The following is a 21,732-nucleotide window of genomic DNA, read 5'->3' on the forward strand; positions in this document are numbered from 1 at the left end:
ATCTACAGTGAAGATCCTTAATCAAGTGAGAATTGCCAGAAGCATATCATCTACTCACTCACCAAAGACCAGTAGCAAACGTACAGAGCAAGAGCACTTCCAGAAGGCTGACAAAAGCTGGGTCTCCTGTAGTCAGCCTCTTTTTTTTTTTTTTCTCTTTTGTCTCCAGGATAAATTATTTGACAGAGCTCTGCAAAGGAGCCCATCTGAGAAGCAACAACAGTGCAATCTAGTCATGCCTGCATCACAACGCTAGTATAAGGAACAGAGTTGTCTGCCATCACCTTGAACGTTGACTATTCTCTTTTTCTTAAGTGTTTCAAAGCAGTGTCAAGAGTGATTGTACTTGTCACCACAGAGGCAGCACCAACTGTAATTCTAGCCAAAAAAAAATAAATGGATTTGAAATGTATTTCTGCAACGTGAAGCACCCAAGAGTTAAAATCTCATTCCTTGCAAATCAATGTTATCCAAGACACGGCACTGAACTCCCACAAGCAGACTGCTCCACATTACTCTGTTCTGTGTCAGCCACATCACCTGCTCTTACCCACCCCAGAAATGCTAGCGTGTGGTGACGTGGCCAACGCCATGTAGCCAGCTGACCAGCAGGACGGCACACTGGGAGGCAGCCCTTTACACTTGACGAAGGTGAAACTGCCCGAGAGGATGTCTAGAGAGGTGTTTTCTGTTCCACAGAGCTCATCTGCTTTCAGAAGCTATTAATACTTGTTACTGCAGCAGCCCTCAGCCAGCTGGAAAGACCCACTCCTCCGAGACAGCTCTTTGATCAGCGAACACAGAGCTATTACCATGACAAAGGGTTCTCCCTCTGTCTTGCCTTTCTCTCAGATGACGTTTAGTCACCCTCCCTTATTATGACACAACCGTGCATGCAGTTGTTTGACAATTTGCCGGCAAATAAGATGGAAGATCGTTCAAGCTGTATCTCAACTGTTATCGCTTCATTTGATGCAAACCTTCAGCACAGAAATGAAGAAAACCTGCTACATGTTCCCGTCCACGTGAGCTCAATCACTTACTCTTCTGAATGAGGCAGTAGATGCGTTCTTAAAGGCTGTCTTTGCAAACAAACTGGTAGCTAACTGGAGCCCAGGGACCCGCTTTCAATTTCTGAGCTTCAGGTCTCCCAAAGGCTGAAATGGCAACTGAGCTTCTTTATTTACAAATGCAGAAGTAGAGTGAACATCTCCGGAGGTGACACAGAACTACCACAAGCTACTCTCTATACTAATGCATGCAGTCAAGAAGTTATCTGAAATACAATAAAGCCTGTCACAAGATAGCTGGTTCCTTTACGTGAAGCGGGACCCTGCTCACTGGTGACAAAACAGCTCTCTCCCACCTGGGAGAGTTGGGAGGAGCAGCAGACCATCGTTTTAGGCAGTAAGGGCGCTACTGAGAAGGGTGGCATAAAAATGCTTCTGTTGGAAGGGCAGCTTTTTTTTCTTTTTTTTTTCTTTTTTTTTTTACCCTCTCTTAAAACACTTATTACTGGCTATAGTCAAAGAAGCCTTCATATTCCAGCCTGGTCAAGCATAAATTCCTATATTCTGTCCCTTGTATAGATAAACATCCTGCTGCTTTTTTCAGGCCCAAGCATGCTTTATTACTCGCCCAAATGGTACTAGCAGCTGAGAAATGCTAGTGGTTGGTACCCTCTGTCATTCTCTGGGCATCACTGGCAGTGCAACAGGTTCCTCTCCATCCACCGGATAAGGAGCCAGAGAATGCTCAGCAAAGAGCACTGCTAGCTGCTGCCTGCTTCCTCAGAAGTGCCTGTTCACATACGTGCACATTTGCATGGCCCAGATTTTGAGAAATGGCATGTGTGCTTTGAAGACCACCCGTGCCAATGGATTATCAGTCCACAAAGCTTGACATCCTGCTCCAGCAGTGAGAAATATCCAGAAGCCTCAGGAATGGGGGAAGCAGTCCAAATGCCCAGTCTTGATAGGAAGCCAAGAATGCTTTTGACTTCTTAAATTCATTGTTAATAGAAAATAAATGAAACCAACCTGGATAGCGTAGATGAAAACCTAGAAGCCCCCTGAGGACATCTGATTGAGGAGAAGTGGGGAATTTGGCCATTTTTAGGCTGCACCAGAAAAGACAAGGCCAGAGCTTGCCAAACCAGGAGGCTTAGCAGAACCCCGGCTGGCTTCTTAGCTGCACCAGTAACATTTCAAAGGGGACCAAACCAGCTCAGTTCACCATTTCCACCTCCAGCATGAAGTGTTCCTAATCCCTCCTAGCAAGCAAATGCTGCAGGACAGCCATCGTTGCAGTACACCTTTATTCCCCTCGGTAACCGCTTTGTGATAAAACACTCCCTCCTGCTCCCCCTCACCAGGCTCCAGTTTCTCCCACTGCTCTGTATCACTATAAAAGCCACAAAAATCAGCAGTGCTTATGGGGCTCAAGAATAATAATAAAGAAAAGCAGTAAGTGGGGAGCTCTAAAATTTCAAAGCACTTTTTTATTAAAAAAAAAAACACAAGGAAAATAAAATTAGAATTGCTTCAACAGCCTGTGTTGCACCACGGGAGAGTATCTGACCCCAGCTATTCTGCAATGTCAGTAAAGATGTCTCCCAAACCTGACGATAAACACCTTTAATATCAGAGCTAATAATTTGAGGGGGGCTTAGGATTGCTAAAAGCTTAGGGAGGGGTGAGCATTTAATTACGTACGTGCAAACCCTGCAAATGCAAGCTGTGCTGGTGAGCTGCTCCCTTTGCTGTCCCCGGGCTCCGTCCCTGCCCGTGTGCGGCTGTGCGGACGCGGGCCAGTCAGGGCTGCAGATCCCAGCCCACTGGCCCCTACGACATTTTCTCGTGGAACAAAGCCCATCTTCCTCTAACACAGCTTTTTTTTCCCAGGAATTGGCCCATACTGAATAAAATAAATAAATCACAAGCGTTTTGTGAAGGGAAAAAAAAATGTTCCTGCTGTACATAACTCGGGGGAACAGATGTTTTTCCATTAGCTCACTGTTCCCTGCTACATTGGCTCTCTTTACATTTCTTGTTTAGGGCATGTTCATTAGAATATTTTTTCCTAGGGTAAACTTGTAGCATGTTACTCAGGCAGCAGGTAGCCCTCTCCAGCCCCACTGTGAATACATGGAATAGTCATTCGAGTGATTTTTCTTTAAATGCTCCTTTAAATTAGCTTTAGGTCTACCTGGTGAGGTTTGCAGCCTGTGCTTAGCAGGCATTTAGCCAATCTTAGATCAAATTACCAGACCTACTTTGCTGTGAGTGGCCATATTTGGTAAAGTATTGGGCCAGTCAAGAAGCTAAATTGTCAGATATAAAGTACTAGTAAAGACAAACAAAATGGACATTGTAGTTAAAAGTAAAGCTTAAAATAATATAGCAACAGGAGCTGGAGTACTCAAACTCTTATTAAAACTGGCTTGCAGCATTCTAAAATACTCCACATAAATAGAGCATACAACAGTTATTACTGCCTGGAAACATACTCATGCATACTTCAGATAAGAAACCACTCATTACCGAAAGAGCTTAAAACTACTTCTTTTCAGTACTGACACACTTTGCTCTCTAGGTCAAACGTGATTTTGTAAAAATGGAGAATGAAAGTAAGTTTTGGTCATAAATTTGAACCATTCCAAATATATTTTCCTTAGCCAAACATCATGATTGTGTTTTCTAAACAGAACGGAGGACTACTGGCATGATTCTGAAAAGGAAAAAGGGAGTACAAACAGCTTCTAGGTCAGACATTTCTCTTGGTAGGAGAAGCTGGATAATCACCAGGAATCTCTGGGATTCTCCTTGCACCTCCTTCTGCAGAAGAGGTAGAAGAAGAATGCCATTAAAGTTCCTTCTCTCCTCCCAAAGTTGATTCAAGTTCTCAGTCATTGGAAAGCAGAACAAAGAGAAAAAATGGACATAGGGATCGCATGAAGACCACCTCTCCTGGAGCTGTGCACAGCAGAGATGTGCACTGCAGCACCCTTCCCCAGTGCTCCTTGCAGCAGGACCCTGACAAATGGTTCCTTCTCAGATTTGGGGCCAAGAATAACGTTTAGGTCTGTTAATGTAAAAACCTAATGAAATGACTCTCCTCTTAAAAAGCCATTACATTTCAAGAAGATGCAGAGGGCTGGGTTATTTTTAAGAGGGACCAGACAAGCTGTATTAATCACGGTCTTTGCTGTAGACCACTTGAAAACAGCATGCCTCCCAGTATTCCCCAAATCATGCCTGCTCCAGGGCAGGGACAACCTCTCTGGTCTTTGGAAACCACAGACCCCTTTCTCTTCCGAAGCTAATTGTGACTACCTGCAGGGAACAGCAAGATGTGCAAGCCCACTGAAGAAACATGCTAAGTTCCCTGCTGCAGATGACTGTCCTCCCCACTGGTACTACAGAAGGGTGGCCACAGGATAAAGTGACAGTTCAGCTTTATGTAGAGATGTGAAAAAGGATAAGAGGGCTCATTCTAGAGACCACAGAGATGCATCAAGCAGCTGTTTGGCTGCTGACCAGAAGCTACAAAAAGTTAGCTTGCCAGATCACCAAGACAAAGCTCACCAGACACTGCTGTAGGGAAAACCGAGGAGCAGCAGCCATGTACACAGCACATGTGGACTTTGCAGCTGCACTTCCAAAGCTGCTCCTTTATCGTCTTTCCTACATAACTGCACTGTTCACAAACCCAGAAGTTCTAGCTGAAAAGTCTATGCCCTCTTAGCGCAAGATAACTATCTTTAGCACACAAGACTAAATATTTGGGGAGAGTTCACAGCCTTCCCTTCAGCCACTGTGAATGGAGTACACGTGTTCTCATGCACTAATTATGGGATGCATTAGGAGCAAGGAACTTGTGCACAAGGCAGGTTAGCCCTGGACTCCTGTTGCAGCTGTGGGTGGAGGGTGATGCTGTAACCATTCCCCTGTGCTGGCACCATCTGATGACTACCACATGCGAACGGTCCCCTTGCAAGCCTACGTGCTGGCTGCTGGAGGGCTGTAAGACCAGCCCCACATAGCTGTGGGATAGTTTGCTTTGTACGCCTCTTTCCAACGTAAGCCCAGAGAGCTCTGCCCGATCAATCAGCTGGCACCATTAAGTTTTCACGCCCTGGGATATGAAGAGGCACGGGATCTCTAATGGCTCTAATGGATCCCTGACAGGTTCACAGCCTGGCGCTCTACATCCACACCCACACACAGAGACACGGCCAGCTGCATGCTTCTCGTGTCTGCGAAAGATGGATGCTTTGTTATAAATTTACTGCAGGACAAGGTTTAGAAATTATAATGGTTTTATCTAAAGATTTATGAGTCAAGCAAAAAAGGTTAAAGTGTTAATAACAATAAAAACAGCAATATGTGAGTCTTTTCCCAAAGGCAGACAAACATTTTCCTCCATTAAGAGATAGGAAACTGAGGTATGAAAAAGTTAGGCAACTTGCCAAGAGTCACAGGATGAGTCACTGACTGAAAAAGGACAAGTCCCAGCTAAACCTGATTGAAATCTACAGCACATCGATGCGGCTCTTTCATGAATACGAAGTGACTCTGGATGCAGGCATCTGAACGGAATGCTAGTCGTCTGTTACTTTCCACAGCTGTTAATTTGGGGGTGAGCTGGAACACAAAAGCACGTGACAATCTTGGCCATTTCTAACCACAGATTTCTGTTTATTTGATTATTTATGAAATATTTCTATTTTGGAAGTTATTAACTTATAACTACTTCTGCTTTCCCCTCCTTCTAGATAGGAGATTCTGGGACAGAGGGCCAGTGATGATGCTCTGTAGGACTATTCAAGTCAATAAGCCCACTACTAAGACCATTAAGCTGCATCCATAACAATAACTGACTTCAGTAATGAAATCACAAAGCAGTCACAATATATATTTTCAGAACATCAATCCTGATTCAAGTCGAGTGAAAAGCAAACATGAAATAAAACAAAGATTAAAAAAACAGAATAGGACAGAAAAGTTACAGGTTATAAAAATAATTTCCGCCTAAAAGAATTAACACCTCTGAGAAAAGCACACTGAAAAATAATTGTAGCAATTCACAGTTAGGTCACAGCAAGCAGTAGGTCTTTATTGCTTTTGTCTTTTCACACAGCAGCAAAAATGTAAACTGCCTAGAGCTATCTCTAGGATGATGGACAACAGACACCTGACTTCTCATCACAATAAACTCTGTGGTTTTTTTTTTTGTTTTCCCAGCAGCCTCCTCTGCAATCTTAAATCAGAAGCATAAACTGAATAAAGCAAAACCCTGCTGGTGATTTTAAAGCCCACAGTACATTAATGAAATTTACATATGCAAATAAATGAACTCATGTGATTAACTTAAAGGATGATGCATTCCAAAAGATAACTTCTATAATAGTTAGGCAAATTGTAACAAGTAGAATGTCACGTATTTTGTACCAGAACTAAAGTCAAATTGGTAGAAAATGGCCCACAAAAACAGCTAAAAAAATCTTTACTGAGAAGTAGGGTGAGATTGTCAGGTTTTATGTGAGAATTGTCAATTGTACAGATTAGGTAAATGAGAATTTGACAGGTTCTCCTGTGTACAGAACAGAAAATTATCAGCAAGGTTCTAGTGGGCTTTTTTTTTCTTTTTTTTTCTTCTTGTTGCAAATGGTAACAGAGACATCTAAGAAGCAATCACAGCATTCAAATGTAATTGCAGGTACACAACAGCGTGGACCAATTGTGGAAGAAAAGCTGTTTCTCTTAAGAGCAAAACTGCAGGGTCAGAATTCGTTTTGCCAGTCCCAAGTTACTGGAACGCAAACGGCAGAATGTGCTGTGCAACTCTGCTCCTCAACAAATGCCCTACATAAAACCCTTTCATGAGTTTGGAGGTTGCCCCCGGGCAGAGTTCTTCTCACTGTTCTCTTTTCCCTTTATGTGCTCTGCCACAATCTTTGCATGAGTGTCTCAAACTGACATGCAAAACCTACAAGTCACTGGGAGATTCAAGCAGCCAAGGATAAAATGAGTGGAGAACTTTTTCTTGTTTAATACATTTCACTGAAAACTCAGAAAAACTGGAACACTGTCAGCCTAAATACCATTTCATAGATTCTTTGCCCATTCATTTTGCGCAAAATGAAAATAATTACTCCTATCAAATAACCTTTCTTAATGAATAACTGTTTTCCCTCTTCATTTAAAAACATTTTAATGATGACTGAAGTTTTCTGTGTTATGGAAAAATAGAGGTGCGCTGAAAAATCGCACTACTCCTGTATTTTGTTAGATTTAATCAAGTGGTATTTCAAAAAAACAGGTGGGATAGATGGGCAGATTTACTGCTGGTTTAAGGTGTAGAGACAGCCCTGATTTGAGTTACTCCCTTAATACTTGTGTCATCTCATTCACCACTGGGGGAGAAAAGAAATTCCAGGCCGTCTCCGTAACCATCAGGACTTACCAGCTTGAAGCCAGATTTGTTCAAGAGTTGTCCACAGCTGCATAGGTCCTTGCTTCATCGTGCTGCTCTGCATAGTTATTTCAGACATGGCCTGTTCCAGTCTTGATGCAGCAAGGGAAGAGGCTCGCTGTGATCCTGTGGACCAAACAAACAAGAAGAACAACACATTTTATGCTTCCTTGGGATATTGGTTCATTAGATGGAAGGTCTGATTCTCCACTCCACTGCATCAGTTTTGTGCAGTAAGAGCCACAGTGAAGCCTGGTGTGACCAACTGGAGAAATATGCTTTATAAAAGGTTAATTTATTGAAAAAAGACGAAATTACCCATGGGCTGCAGCTCAAGCAAGTGAATTAAGAGACAGTAATTTTATAAAGGTCTGCTTAGCAGATTCATCAAGGAAGCAATGGTATTCTGCTCGTCTGAAAAGCAGAATTCTACCATCAAACATTTCCTAAGAATACTTGTTAGCAACCTATTTTATGAGCCCATTGTCACCACGCAATTACAAAACACGGCCCGCTAATGTAAAACCTTCGTACAGCATTGCAGAGTGGGTCGGCAGCATTCACAGAGCACACAGATTTCACGTGACATCAATATTGTCCTATTGGTTTAGAGACAGCATGGTTTTTCATTTAACCTTGGGGAGCAGAGAGCTCAGCGCTTCGACTATATTAACCTTTAGCATGCGCCGTAACATTTACGCAAGAATAAAGTATTTGGCGCCCACATCTCTGGGAACAAAACATCACATCAAAAGCTGCCCCCAGAAAGCGGGCACGGACAGAGGCCGCATCCTCAAGCGCGGCGTGCAGGATTACACTGGTGAGCCAGCCTCTGAGGGCTACCAAGACGACTGCAACAGAGCAAGAAGCTACAAAATGAGATTTCAGAGCTGGCCTTGTAAAGCTTTAGGAAATAAATATTTTAATATACGTAGGTTTAATGGGACTTTAAGGCTGATAAGCTCTTTCTCTAAAGAGCTGCTGTGACTGAAGCATTTGTGCTGATTAGCTTTACTCTTCTGCCTACCTTTGCAGGCTGACCTTGCAGGCCACAGGATCCCGGAGTTAAAATCCCCCTTTCTCTCACAGCAGCCCCCTGAAGGACCACCAGAGCCTAGGGACAGACTCGGAGAAGTATGGATGGCTCTGGGCAGGGGAAGAGTCAGAAGGGCAGAAAAGCTGTCACAGGACATATGCACTAACTGTTTTTCTTCCGAAAGGGGCGTTGTGCTTCTCCAGCTGGAGAGCCCGGCCTTCTGCCAGGCACCGGGAGGCTCCTGTCCCCCCCGTGTCCCTCTGCAAAGACACCTGTGCGGCCTGGGCACAACACGGCCTGTAGGTTTTACCTAACCCGAGGCCAGGCTGCCTGCCTCTGGGACTGTCGTGGCTAGGGAGAGGCCACAGCCGCAACCCAAAGCCTGAGACTGCCATGGAAATACTTGTCCCATTATCTCACTGCTAACTGATGGCATTCGTTTTCAGCAGCAGAACTTCAAAACAGCCCTGCAGTGCTCAGTGCAGGCGCCTCCCACAGCTCCCTCGGAAAATGCAAATGTGCTCTTCCTAGATGCGGTTTTAAAATTCCTGCGTATTTTCAAAGACACTCCTCATCTGGTGCTCCGCGAGATGACAGTGCAGTAATGCAGTAATTATGGCTTTAACGCTACAGTAAAAGCTATTCGGCTTTGTATGGAGGATTTATTACATTTAACAGTTTATTTAACAGATCAATCTTCAGTCTCTTTCACTGCCTGGAATTCCTCCCCCTGCCCTGCCCACTCCTGCCTCTCTCTCCCTCCAGTTAGGAGAAATTTCACTGAAACACAGCTCCCAGGCATTCTCAGTCGGACAGGGGTTGTTTAACGCAGGAAAAACCATCAGGTGCTCATCCCCAGCCACCCCAAGCGCTGGCACTTTCTGCAAATTATGAAAATTACCACGTGAATAATTAGTGATGCTGGTTAGGAGCACTTCAAAGTCAGAGCAGACCTAGATGGGCAAACGCAAAAAAACCTGCACGGGCTTTGGGGACTAACCAGATCCTTGAATTAGCGCTCCTGATCTCGTTAGTATGCTTTGAAAGCAACTTTCAGCATTACATTTCTCTGCCAAGACTGCCCTCTTTCAGGAAGGCTTTCCAGAGCGGTCTGTGACAGTACCTGTACGCAATGCTGTTCTGCCTGCATCGGGTGGAGGTTTTATTTACATCCTCAGTGCTCGGGGGAAATCCTCTTTTCCTGGCAAGTCATTCCAAGGGGATGGTGTCACCGGAAGGCAGCTCTGTGCCTTTGGAGAGGTTCATGTGCTGCTGAGAGGCTGAACGGCCACTTAGGATCTAATAAAGCACCCTTCCCTTGCAATGAAGGCTTTGAAAGAATACCACTGTAAACTAAGTTGCACTTGAGGAAGCACAGGTTAGCTGCTCCTCTCCTCTTCGTTGCTCAGGTAGCTGCCGGGGCAGAAAGCCTGCGATGCAACACGGATCCTGACCACTGCTGTGTGCTTCAACCTGCACAGCCTTGAAAAGGGAACCCGAGTTACTTAAGGGATTTACTGCCTTGGGCAGCTAAATGCAAAGAGCCTCTGCTGTAAATTGCCAAGTAGCTTGGGTTCCCTTTTCACGTAGCAGTCCTTTGATGGCTATTTTCTCTTCCATTTCAGCCTAAGCAAGGCAACAGAGCACACCACGCGGCCATCAGCCGATCCTTCCCCACCCCTGCATGGTCGCAGACACAGACGTGCTCCTTGCTCCCACCACACGCATCTAGATGAGAAGTCTCTCTCCATCCCAGCCCAAACCTACGGTTTGCTGCTGCTATTCTTTCCCATCTCTGCTGAACTGCTCACAGGAAGGCCCTGAATAAGCACTTTAAGAGCAGGTCTTAGCCAGCCTCGCCCTTTTGGACCGAAAGGAGCCCAGCCACAGACCTGAACCCCAGGAAAGCGCGGCAGTGACGCTGGGGGTGGGCCGAGGGCAGCAGCTCCTCCAAGAAACACTGCCAGAGCCAGCGTTCATCTCCCGAGAGGGGAGGTAGGCACGCATCATGCTGACACCACTCTGACCTCAGGGCGGAGGGGGGAGCCGGCAAAAAAACTGCCAGCGACATTAAAAAATGTCTCTGAATGTCTCATTACAAAATACCTCCTTCTAAAGGATTGTAGATGTCTATATGCTAAAAAAATCCACAAAACCTGTCTCACAGAACTTTAATGTCAAGCCTCAAAATACATGCAAATCTTGGCATATGAAGATATCACATCCATTTGTTATTTTAGTGCAGTCTCTTTCTCTTTTTAATAGCTCCACTAGATAGAATATAAACTTTGCATTTTACAGTAAAGCCCTCTACACATTTTGGAAAGAAATCATAAAAATAACAAAATGATTTTGTCATGATGAGCTCCACAGACAAGCCGTACAAAAATATATCTAAATAATTTTAAAGTATTGTGCTAGCAGTGTTATAAGACCAAGAAGGACCAAGTTTAATATTTTACATCTATGAAAAATCTGCTATCAAAATAGCAATGCAACTCTGTAGATTTACTAGGTTTATAAGAAACACAGAATTCCCTAGCCTAAATCACTTCAGGCAAGAGCATTATAAGATAAGACTAAATCACAAAAAGAATGAAACAGCAAGGCAGCTGACAGATACCAGTGAATTTAGCTAAGAACACTGCTTCAGTTAGGAGAAGATGAAGAAAATAAAAAGGAATTAATCTTCCTGGCAGCAAACCTAAAATTCTAGCACAGCAAATAATCTCATTATGGTCTGACTGAGGGAGAGGCCAGTGTCAAACCCAGCTGCAGTAATCCCCCCTTCGCTGCCGAGCCCAGAGATCACAGAGCGCCTGTGCGCTACGGTGATGCCGCTGCACGCTCGCTCCCTGGGGTCCTCACGATGGAAACTGGATCCAGCTTTGAGCCACAGGCCCTTGCTGGAAACTGCCAGCACCAAGTCATGCACTAAGGTGGACGGTGTAATTTCAGTACGAGCCGCATCCTTACCTCCACGGTGGGTGTAACCATGTTGGCATGCAAACCTAGATCCTTGAAGCAGAGGAGATGTACATTTCTTGGCTAAAACCGAACTCCCTTTGGTGTAAATCACTTTGTATGTGTGAAAAGACTGTTTAATGCTTGTATTTCACACTAATTTTCTCCTTCTGGCAAGCAGCAGCACAGCACACTGCACTTTCTGCTGAACTATGCTCCACTGCACGTCGGCTGCTGAAATTGGGATAAGAGCAAGCTGGGACTGGTACCCAACCCAGGTGCTTTTTAGGAGGACTCTACACAGAGACCAAATGTGTCCAAGCTTTGCTGTGACTCCAGACAAAATGCTGCAGGTCTGCAGCAGAGGAGCAAGCAGAAAGCACAAGAGCTGGAAAAACCTACGCAGCAGGACTGCAGAGGAGACAACACAGGGCGTAAAAGCTGATTTTACTGCCCAGCATCAGGTATCATAGAGGACACTTTTGCAAACCTTCACAATTACCTCCAAGTGATGACTATCCCAAATGATTTTTTATCACACGGAAGCTTTCATATTTGCTCCCATTTCCAGATCACTTTTAATATGCCAAACAGAACATATCTATACATTTAGTATATTCTCTTCATCTATTATGAATTTAGGTTCTCTTTAAGTAATCCAAAGACTACAGAATACAGACTCATACAAGCAATAAGAAAAAGGTCCTATACAAAACAGAGAAACTTATCTCAACAAAGAGTAATAAAAGGGAAATGGAATAAACAGATTAAGAACTACATAAATATATGCATATAGAATCAGTAAGATTACAATGTCATAAATACAGATCCTGAAGGCTTAACAATGTGAACAAAAATAAGAGCAGACATGCTGAATAATATTTTGATGCTTGAGTGTTTGTATGCTCAAAACCTAACCTTGCAGTGCTTTTTAACCACTGATGGGTGCAAATGGAGGTTAAACGAATATAATTCAATACAAGCCACGTACTTAATACATACGAACTTGCCATTCTCTTCAGCTATATGTGCTGAGCATGTGACTTCAGTTTTACCAAGTCTAAACATTCAAGACTTGAACGATCACTAATTCCCTGTCCTGAAAGCATGAGACTTGTTTAAAATGTAATGTTTTTAAAAGTAAGCTCTTATACCTTTATATGATTTTTTGTTTTCAGTTTCTGAGTCTGTGAGGTTTTTTTTTTTTCCCCAAGTGTTTCTCTATATACACAAGGGTAGAAAGTTGTTCCCTAAAAAATAAAATAAAAAGGCAAGTTTCTCACATAATCATCTGATTTTGAGAGTTAGGGCTTTAAAGGAAACAGCAAGTATCATGAGACTTGTGATAAAATCACAAGTCAGCAGCACTCTCTGGAAGTCTTCTTTCTCCTTTTTGCCAAGATTAGCTTTGATGTCTCAGTTATTTCCATCTGACTATATCCATTACTGTGAATGTGTATTAACCATTGAATAACGCATCACAAGGTTTACGTACAAATCCCAGACCAAAACAGAGTCCAGTAACAACTGACACTAACACTCAGCTTTCCCAGACCATAGTATTAGCTGGCTTGATCTAAAAGGATTAAATTTTGTCCAAAAAGGATTAAAGTTTGGAGGAAAAAAAAGAGAGGGAAAAGGAAAAGAAGAAAAATAAACTGGACTGAACTAGTCAGTTATTTCAGAAATATGGTGAACTCCCATCTAATACCTTTCAGGCTTGTCTCAGAGTGCTCTGTAGAAGAAAGCAGGAACCCATCTCAGCTTTACACACGGGGAAGCTGAGGTACGGGCAAACCACAGCAGCACACTCTGCAACACAGAGAGGCCCCAGAGAGAGATCTGAATCTCCTGTCCCCCAGCCCAGCAACCTCCACACAAGACAATAAAACATTCCGCTCTCACGAAAGCATGTATTTAGGATGGGAAAGCACAGATCTTGTTTCCTCACCAGAATCAGTATCATGAGCATCCGGGAGCGTGAGATGCAGTCCGTTATGCTTTTTGATCACTGGTGTTTCGGTCACACTACTTCCTTTCTCAGAGCCACTGTAAAGAAACAAAAACATGTTATCTAGCCACCTTTCAGCAGGGAGACAACGTTTTCCACGAAGCAGGCAATAATCTCATCTGACCGTTTCTGGAACTGAAAATTTTAGGTGCTTCTTGAAGGTGTCATTGTAACACCTCCATCCAGCAACGGATGACAAACCTGGGCTCTCAGAGACACTGTGCCCAGCAAGAGCTCCAGTGTGCGTGCCACTATCAGTTTATTTGAGCGCTGGGGTCTTTGTCAACCACTGGATGAGGAACATGTTGCCAGCTAGAACGCCAGACCAGAGAAGGACAACCATCAACACCCTCCCCCTCCCCCCCCCCCCCCCCCCCCCCAAAAAAAAAAGAACCAACATCCCTTGCTTTTTTCTGTAGGATTTATTCACAGGTCTGCTGTGATAATCCTTTTGAAACAGACCAATTACCACCTTCCACACAGGTGCTAATTTCTTCATTTCAGAAAGATTATTATTTCCTCTTCCACCTTTGTTCTGTTTGAACAGAGAAGGAAGATAAAAGCTACCACACAGCACTGCTTTATGAAAGGAAGATTATCCGGTCTGCTCCTCTTCTAGACTTCAGTCCTCACAGCAGAGCTTTTCCAAAGGGGAACTCCAATAAAATAAAATAAGATAAAATAAAATAAAATCCCGTGCCTAATGAAAATTACTTAGTGCAGATCTCCTGAGCCTTCCTGTCACCACATAGACTGCCATCCCCCTAGGATCAGATGGTGATGATGTCTGCTCTCACCATCCATTAAGGGACAAAATATCCAAAGGAAAAGTGACTGCCCTGGCTACTTTTTCTGGCACACTTCCAAGCCTGCAGCTCATCCTTTGGATATTATTTCTCTCAGGAAACGAGATGTCACAGAATCATCATTGTTATAGATGCCCAGCCTTCCAGTTTAATCAGCCTTGTGGTACATACCGCATGGGATTCCCTTGAATTTGAACTGATCTAGAAGAAGAATTACCTTGGGACTGTCATTTTTTTTTATTTTTTATTTTTTTTAACATGATTATTCTGTTATCACAGAAAACAACAGCAAAAGATAAACCAAGCTTTGCCCTTGCCAGCTAACATTCTCGGACAGAAAGCCACTTACTGTCATTCATCACACTGGTAATCGTATTTACGATAGCTAATTAACCTCTTACTTGGGTTTTGGGATCAAATATTACAGGTTTTGTTAATGGACCCTGAATTCTTGGCCATTTAACTACTTGCCCAAATCTCTGGCCTTGACCGGGCCTCCCTGTTTTACATACTGCTTTCCATACTGATGTCCCATTTGAAGTTATCGAGTGGCGACAGATACAGGGGAAAACTAAACTCACTGCCCTACACCTCCATCGTGCCTAGCGAGCATTAACCCAAGTGTAATCGCCTTGACTGGGGACTGCTGGTGGAAAGGTAGGGTTATTTCCGTCTTGCTGGTGCCTTGGGTACGCAGGAACATGGCAGCCTCACTTTAAAATGTTACTGATGTGCTGCTTTGACGTGGTAGCCATCACCATGCAGGCACTGCTTAGGCACACCGCTGAACACTGGCTTTTGCACTATATTCCTATGAAAAGGACAGGCGAGAACTCTGACAACAGGAGAGCAGCGTCCAGGAAGTCTTGACAAGGCAGTCTTGGTTAACAAAACCCATCTCAGTACAGCCAGAGGGACAGCCTTTTAACTGGGGAAACAGAGTGAAAACCAAGAGGACTACATTCTGCAAAACAGCAGCTTCCAACAACTTTATGCTTTATTCTGGAAAAGGCCTGAAAGTGAACTACATATTGAATACTGCAGTACAAGGCCTTCGACCCAGAGAGCCTTTCCAGGCACCTTTTGGTGCACGTAGCACGGCCTTTTGGTGCATAGGGACAGCAGCCAGATGATTTGCCTTTCACAGACGGCACTGGAAGGCTGGCAGTGGGACACCGAATGTCACTCCACCACCCATGTTTGTAAAGGTAGTTGAGACAGTGGATAAAATGCTCACAGAAATTGCTGAAGGGAATGTTTGACTGTGAGAGACTGCAGAGGCACCATCAGTTCGGTTCATCAGGAAGAAGGTGAGAGGGCACCTGAGCATGACACACGAATACCTGCTTGGGGAGAAAACAGTGGGCGCTGAAACGCTCCCTAGTCTAGCAGAGTCACACTAAGTTTGCACAGCTGAGAAACTAAGGTCAGAGAAATGCAACCAAATATAAGTAAAGTGAGATTTAGCTCTGTGGGTGATGAGCTAATGATTGAACTAATAGAGAGTTTTGGGTGTAACAGTTCTCAACCTCATAGAAAAACAGGCTTCTCTTTTCCAAGAGGCCCTAAAAAAAGTATGCATCCAAGTCCTACTGATAAGAAATCCCCTTCAGTTCCTTTTAAAGCCCAGCCTGGAATATTTTACATATTTGTTAGCTGATACTGCTGCAATTTGCTTAAAACAAGGGCCTTCCTGTGCCACTGAACACAGTCTAAAATTGCAGGTACCAAGTTCATTCTTGTTACCTTTCAAGCACTATTTCCTAATAAAAAGTGCTTTCTGAAGTATTTCTTGAGAAAGACAAAAAGTCCCACTGGGAATAGCAGAGAAATACACATTAGAGTTTCTAAAAGCAAAAGCAAAGCTATTTGTTTTGTTTAGGCTTCTATGGCTAAAGCTTATCAAAAGCCTCTAAAGCTATCCTATCTTGGCTTTTTAAATGTAACGGCCAAAGCACAGCTTGAGATCCAAATGCAATCCAAATACTTGAACTATTTATTTGTCTGTCCTCCAACTAAATCTCTTCAGTTTCAAGCTTGCACCCCCCTCCTTGCAACAGTAAGTTGCAACCAGTCCTGTATGTTCAGTGCAGATTTGATCAGCTTCATGAGGACTAATCACAGGTATAAAGATTATTCCTGTGAGAGATACAAGATTGAAGCCTTAGCCAAGGATATTAAAGCCTATGGAAATCAATGATTTCAGCAGGTAAGAGACTATTTCTCTAGTGCTGTGTAAATACCTTGATTTTAGTGTTTGGTCTGCTGCTCATTAGCTAAACCAACAAGGAATTACCAAGAATCCCTCAGGAACATTTGTACATAGACATGCATCATTCTACACATCCAGTTCTGGTGTTTATAAAACCTATGTAAATGCATGCACAAACAGGGGAACAATAAAAACTTTGACCGCCTGACGTGAGTGTTCCATTAAGCACGCTGTCCTTTCCATCAAACATTGTGTCTCTGAACATTACAGGTGAAAGGTAAATAGTGTTGGGATAACATTCCCAAGATAGTTGTACAGTGGTATCACGACCGGGACAATAAGCAAAAGATGTGGGAAGGAAGAAAATCCAAGCTGGTTGCTTTCATACTTTCTGAACTTTTATCTTTCAGAGGGGAAGCAGGTAAAAAAGACAACATAAAAAGGGAACATTGTTTAAATGCTTTTTTTGTTTTGTTTTGTTTTTTAAATCATGGATTGAAATATTACTTTTTTTAAACAGTACTGTTTGTTACCCTTTTTGCAAAGTAACTTAAGTATCTGGACAATTAAAAAAGATAACTGTATCCCCATTATAAAATCTGAACTTGTTAGACTGTGAAGAAAACCTACCTGTGCTGTAAAACGGTATATACCATCTGCCACATCTGCAACATATGCCTGCATGTCACCAGAGCCTCCTCAGGTCCTTTATGTATCCATTCCAGTTTTACTTTGGTGAAGAGTAAGCTGCAAGATGAAAAAGAACAACTTCTGCTTTATTGGCACCTCAAATGTGGAGAATCAGTATCACTCTAGCGAGATCCTGGCAGCCAGCAATTTTACTTCCTTTGTAGTCCAGCTCCAAGAGAAAACACCGGAACACAAAACATTTCATTTGGCTCAACTTTGATTCCCCACAAGGAGATGAGAGGATTAACAATATTCCTCGGCTGCAGTCAAATTTACGTCACAAAGCTGGCAGGACAGTGTTAAAAGCAACGCATTACAAAGCTAACAAGGTGAAACATACAGTGAATCTCATTTTCTTGTGGACAGCACTAAAAACAAAATAAAAAGGAGTTGCCATAATACATAACCCAGATTGCTTTTTTAGTCTGGCATCCTCCTATAGCAATGGCTTATATAATGAATTTCAGGCAAAACGTGAGGAAAAAAAAAAACACGCTTAACATACCCAGACAACTATGTAACGCCCTACAGGAAGGAAATATTTCCTCTTCACCCCAGCTGGCATCATCTTATGCCCTTAGGCAAGACAGCTAATAGCCCTTTCACATTTTTTTCTAGGTAGTATAAGTTTAGCTACTATTCTTATACCTAGAGACTATGTACTTGCACAGACTATGGGAGTTCAGCAGAATTAGGTCAAGCTCAGGTTAGAAGACAGATTCAGTAATGACACAACCCCTCACTTGCTGCTAGTATGGCTTTTAACATCATCCTTCAAGAAAATTCTTTTACCTTTCTTAATTGCCAAGATCATTGAAATTATTTTTTATGTACTAAAATAAATTTACGTCTCTACTTTAAATGTTTTAACAAAGTCCAAGATCTATATATTTTGATTTTGCTCAATATGGTTAGCAATCCATCCACTAGGTGTACGTATATTTACATACACACATACAACAGCTGAACATCAAAAATCTTAAAACCCAGTATTGCGAATGGGGGCTTGCAGACCCCTGGGGAACCCAAAGAACTTCAGAAAGAGACAACAGCAGGTGCAATCTCTTATAAGAGAAGACTTTGCAGCTGAATAAGAGATCCTTCACTTGCAATAATTAGAAATCTGCAGCCAAGTCTCTGTGATGCTTAACTACGCTTGTGTGCTAAAATAGCAGTCCCATTCTGCATGAATAAATCTTATTTTTTCAGGGGAAAAAAATCACCCAAACATAACCCAATCGTGTTATCTGCTACAGCAAAGCCTGCTTGTGGACATTGCTGCAGTTTGACCACACAGCTCAGGCTATCAACTAAATTCCCCAGATACAAACTTAGGCTAGGAAAGGAAGACCAATATTCACAATCAAGGGAATTTCATTCTATCCTTTACAATTTTATTTTCCTACTCTACGTTTACCTTTGATTTTCTTGTTACTGACCTGAGCAAAACAAATGCTAATTAAAACATCCCCTCTTCTTCGACTCCCTAAATGAAAGCAACTGCCCTCGTTATGATTCAGTTACTCACTTTTGGGCTAGATACATGAGCAAATCAAAAATTTTGATGGGACAAAGAATGTTACAGTGGAAACACACTTAAGAAAACAAAAATGAAACCAAATTCACAGGAGTGGTTAACAATGCGAACTGGCCAGTGATGCATGCTGCTCTGTGTTTTAATACCAGAAAACATAAAATCACACACTTGAGAGCAAGGAATATGTATCACACTAGATGGATGGAAGGTTATACCCTGGACCAACACAGTTAAGACATCAAGCAATCCTTAGCATCCTTATACAGAAGCACAATCAAGTTGGAGTTGGAAGATGTTGTTCCCAGCAACAACAAAATGCTTACTACAATCCAGTGTCTAGTTCTTGTCTTTAAAAGGAGACTAAAAATTGGATGAGGTTCAGAAAAAAGGTTATCAACAGAGCACCAAAACATGCATTTCATCAAAGAGCTGAAGAAGCTTGGTTGATTTAGTTTAACCAAGAAACAGCAAAGAAAATGTTTACCACAGTCTGTAAGCACTTGCACAGAGAAGAGGTATCTAATTACAAGGGTTTGATCTAACAGAAAAGGTATCAGAAGATCCAAGGATTTGTTGGAAGCTGAAAGTAGTCAAATGAAGATTATAAGTAAATGCAAACACGCAACTGTGAAAGCAAATAACTTCTGCAGCATCTACCATGTGTACACAGAGAATTCTGTAATCTTTGAAGTCTTTACAGCAAGACAGGATAACTTCTGTAAAGCAATGCTATTGCACAAACAGAAGCTATGGGCTTGATGCACAGGCTTGTAAGAAAGATCCTTTGGACGGTGCTCTGTGGTGGGATGGGCCTGCATCATCACCCACCGTCCTTCTGGCAATTAATTTATGAAAAATATTCTACCAGTCCAAGAAACTACCACAACGAACAATCTATGCCATTTTAGATGTAGAGAATATTTTCTAAACATCTGTAAGCCTTCAAGGCTTTCCTAACCACTGTATGACATCAGCAGCAGCATAATGGTGGTGGTCAAGGACCCTAGAGCCTAGAGAAGAAAACAATCGTATTACATCCCTGAGTAACACCACACTCATGGATGATAAAGGATACCACTCTTAATATTAATGAAATATATGAATACAGGAATGAAGACTGTTAACAGAACTACTATACAGGAGGGATACATTAACAGTGTTCCTCCTTCATTTCATATCTGTATGAATATAGATGGCTGTGTTACCCACAGGCAATTAAATCTACCGCACAGTATATTTAAAACATCACAGTTAGACATTATAAAGAAATATTGCATTCTTCTTTCCATCATTCTCATGCTTACTGGTTACAGTGAGTACATACCAACTTCTTTGGATGAAGTTGCAATGTTATATCTCAAGAGAGAGAAAAACTAGTGAAACATAGGAAAAAAGCAACTCCCTCACAAAAACAAAGTCTCAGCAGAATATTATCAATAGTTGTAGGACACAGGAGCACAAAGGTTAAAAAAAAAAATCACATAACTTTAGCAACTATCTCTGCAGTGGAACACTACCACCAAGTCTCGGAGATGCCAAGCATGGTTAACTGTTGTGGTAATTTGCCTCTGGAATACTGCTGTTCTTGTTATCGTGTAATACTATAACAAAACCAAAAGGCAAACAGGAAGAACATAAGTAGCAAAAGGAATCAAACTATACTGACAAGAGTAGCAAACAATGCAACTAAACATAATTGCATGCTGGAAATAAAATCAGTACATTAGGCTATACATGCTATATGCTGTTTGTATTTCTCAGCTTCTAGTAAGCTTTGCACCAGTAAAAACAAATAAGAATACAGGAAAACCACTGAAGTGAAGTAGGTGACACAGTATCACTCTTATCTCAAGCTTATCGTTTTATTACTGAGATAGCACTCCTGCTACAAATAACCTAATGGATATTGTGTCATATCAGTGTCTGCACAGAACTCTTGGGGCATAAATAAAAAATTATGTATGCACAGATCTCACTTTATTGTATTTTCTTAATATCATTTTAGTGTACTTTTGTATGAAGCTTGTAATGTTAAGCAGAGCAGACTCTTAAAGAGATTCAACATATAAAAATAGCCCTGAGATTATCAATACAGTCATTGGTAATTCTGTTAGCCTCTGAAAATGAAAACAGAGTGATTTGGGCTAAAGCAAACATATAAATTACTGGTACATAAGCATAGGAAAAGAGAGCCAAAAACCTACAAATCATTCTTGTAATGTGTATCATTTCAGGCACAGGAACAATGGAAAATAACCAGTGCTTACTCTGGATACTGGACTCTAAGCTCCCTCTCAGAACAGGTTTTCTTTTATCACGTACGTGGACAGTATCAAAAGCCTCTGTTCCCTGCTGTAAGGTCAGGTTACTTGCCACAAGCAAGCATCCCGATCTATCACAGCAACATTAACTGTCAAATTAAAATCTGTATACAGTTGACTTTGCTGAGATAAATTCGTTTGTTTGAAGCTCTGAAAATTCAAAATTAGGTTTCACCATTTCAGTAGTATAAATGACAGAAATATCACTGTAATATGCCATGCATTGACAAAATTAGGGGCTGGAATACTGGGAGGCCTAAGACAATTTTCAGCAGAAAGCAAGCTGTTTTGTTTGACTTCAGCAGGCATTCAACATCTGTCTTCATAAAGACCGATCGCAGCAGGTCTGAAGGTCTGGCCAAAAACTCCTACCTAGCCCTCCCAAGAACTTTTTAATGCTACATGGCTAAATGCTCTGCCTCTAAGGTCTCTTAATACTACCCACAAAGAAAACAGGCTGTTCTTGCTTATCTCTGAGAATTTAATTACTGAGATTTCATTTATTAATCATTGATTAATGATTAATAAACAGTTAATACTTATTAGCACAAGGTTTCACATGTACATACAGCATATTATCAATGGTTACAAGCACATCTGTGGAAGAAGTTGGGAGATGCTATGTTTAGTAATAACCTATTGACTTTCTGGAAGCTGTAAGAGTATATAAAGATTTATT

At 42.1% G+C, this 21,732-nt stretch overlaps 1 protein-coding gene and 1 long non-coding RNA gene across 5 annotated transcripts in view; one reads left to right on the forward strand and one right to left on the reverse strand.

Moving 5' to 3' along the window:
* TTC7A (tetratricopeptide repeat domain 7A) overlaps positions 1 to 21,732 on the reverse strand; it is a 172,938-nt gene that overhangs the window by 40,998 nt on the left and 110,208 nt on the right. For all 4 annotated transcript variants that reach the window (XM_083832100.1, XM_083832098.1, XM_083832101.1 and 1 more), the window contains 3 exons: positions 17,136 to 17,252; positions 13,428 to 13,525; positions 7,468 to 7,602 (listed from right to left, as the gene is read on the reverse strand). In XM_083832100.1, the coding sequence (XP_083688226.1) occupies positions 7,468 to 7,602; positions 13,428 to 13,525; positions 17,136 to 17,252 (350 nt within the window). The remainder of the gene's footprint in view (positions 1 to 7,467; positions 7,603 to 13,427; positions 13,526 to 17,135; positions 17,253 to 21,732) is intronic.
* The window catches only part of LOC310897934, a 29,346-nt gene continuing 21,504 nt past the window's right edge, over positions 13,891 to 21,732 (forward strand). The window contains exon 1 of the long non-coding RNA XR_014582808.1: positions 13,891 to 16,502. This is a non-coding gene — a long non-coding RNA (uncharacterized lncRNA). The remainder of the gene's footprint in view (positions 16,503 to 21,732) is intronic.

This window comes from Anser anser (assembly GCF_964211835.1).
Source record: "Anser anser genome assembly, chromosome: 3".
Classification (NCBI taxonomy): domain Eukaryota; kingdom Metazoa; phylum Chordata; class Aves; order Anseriformes; family Anatidae; genus Anser; species Anser anser.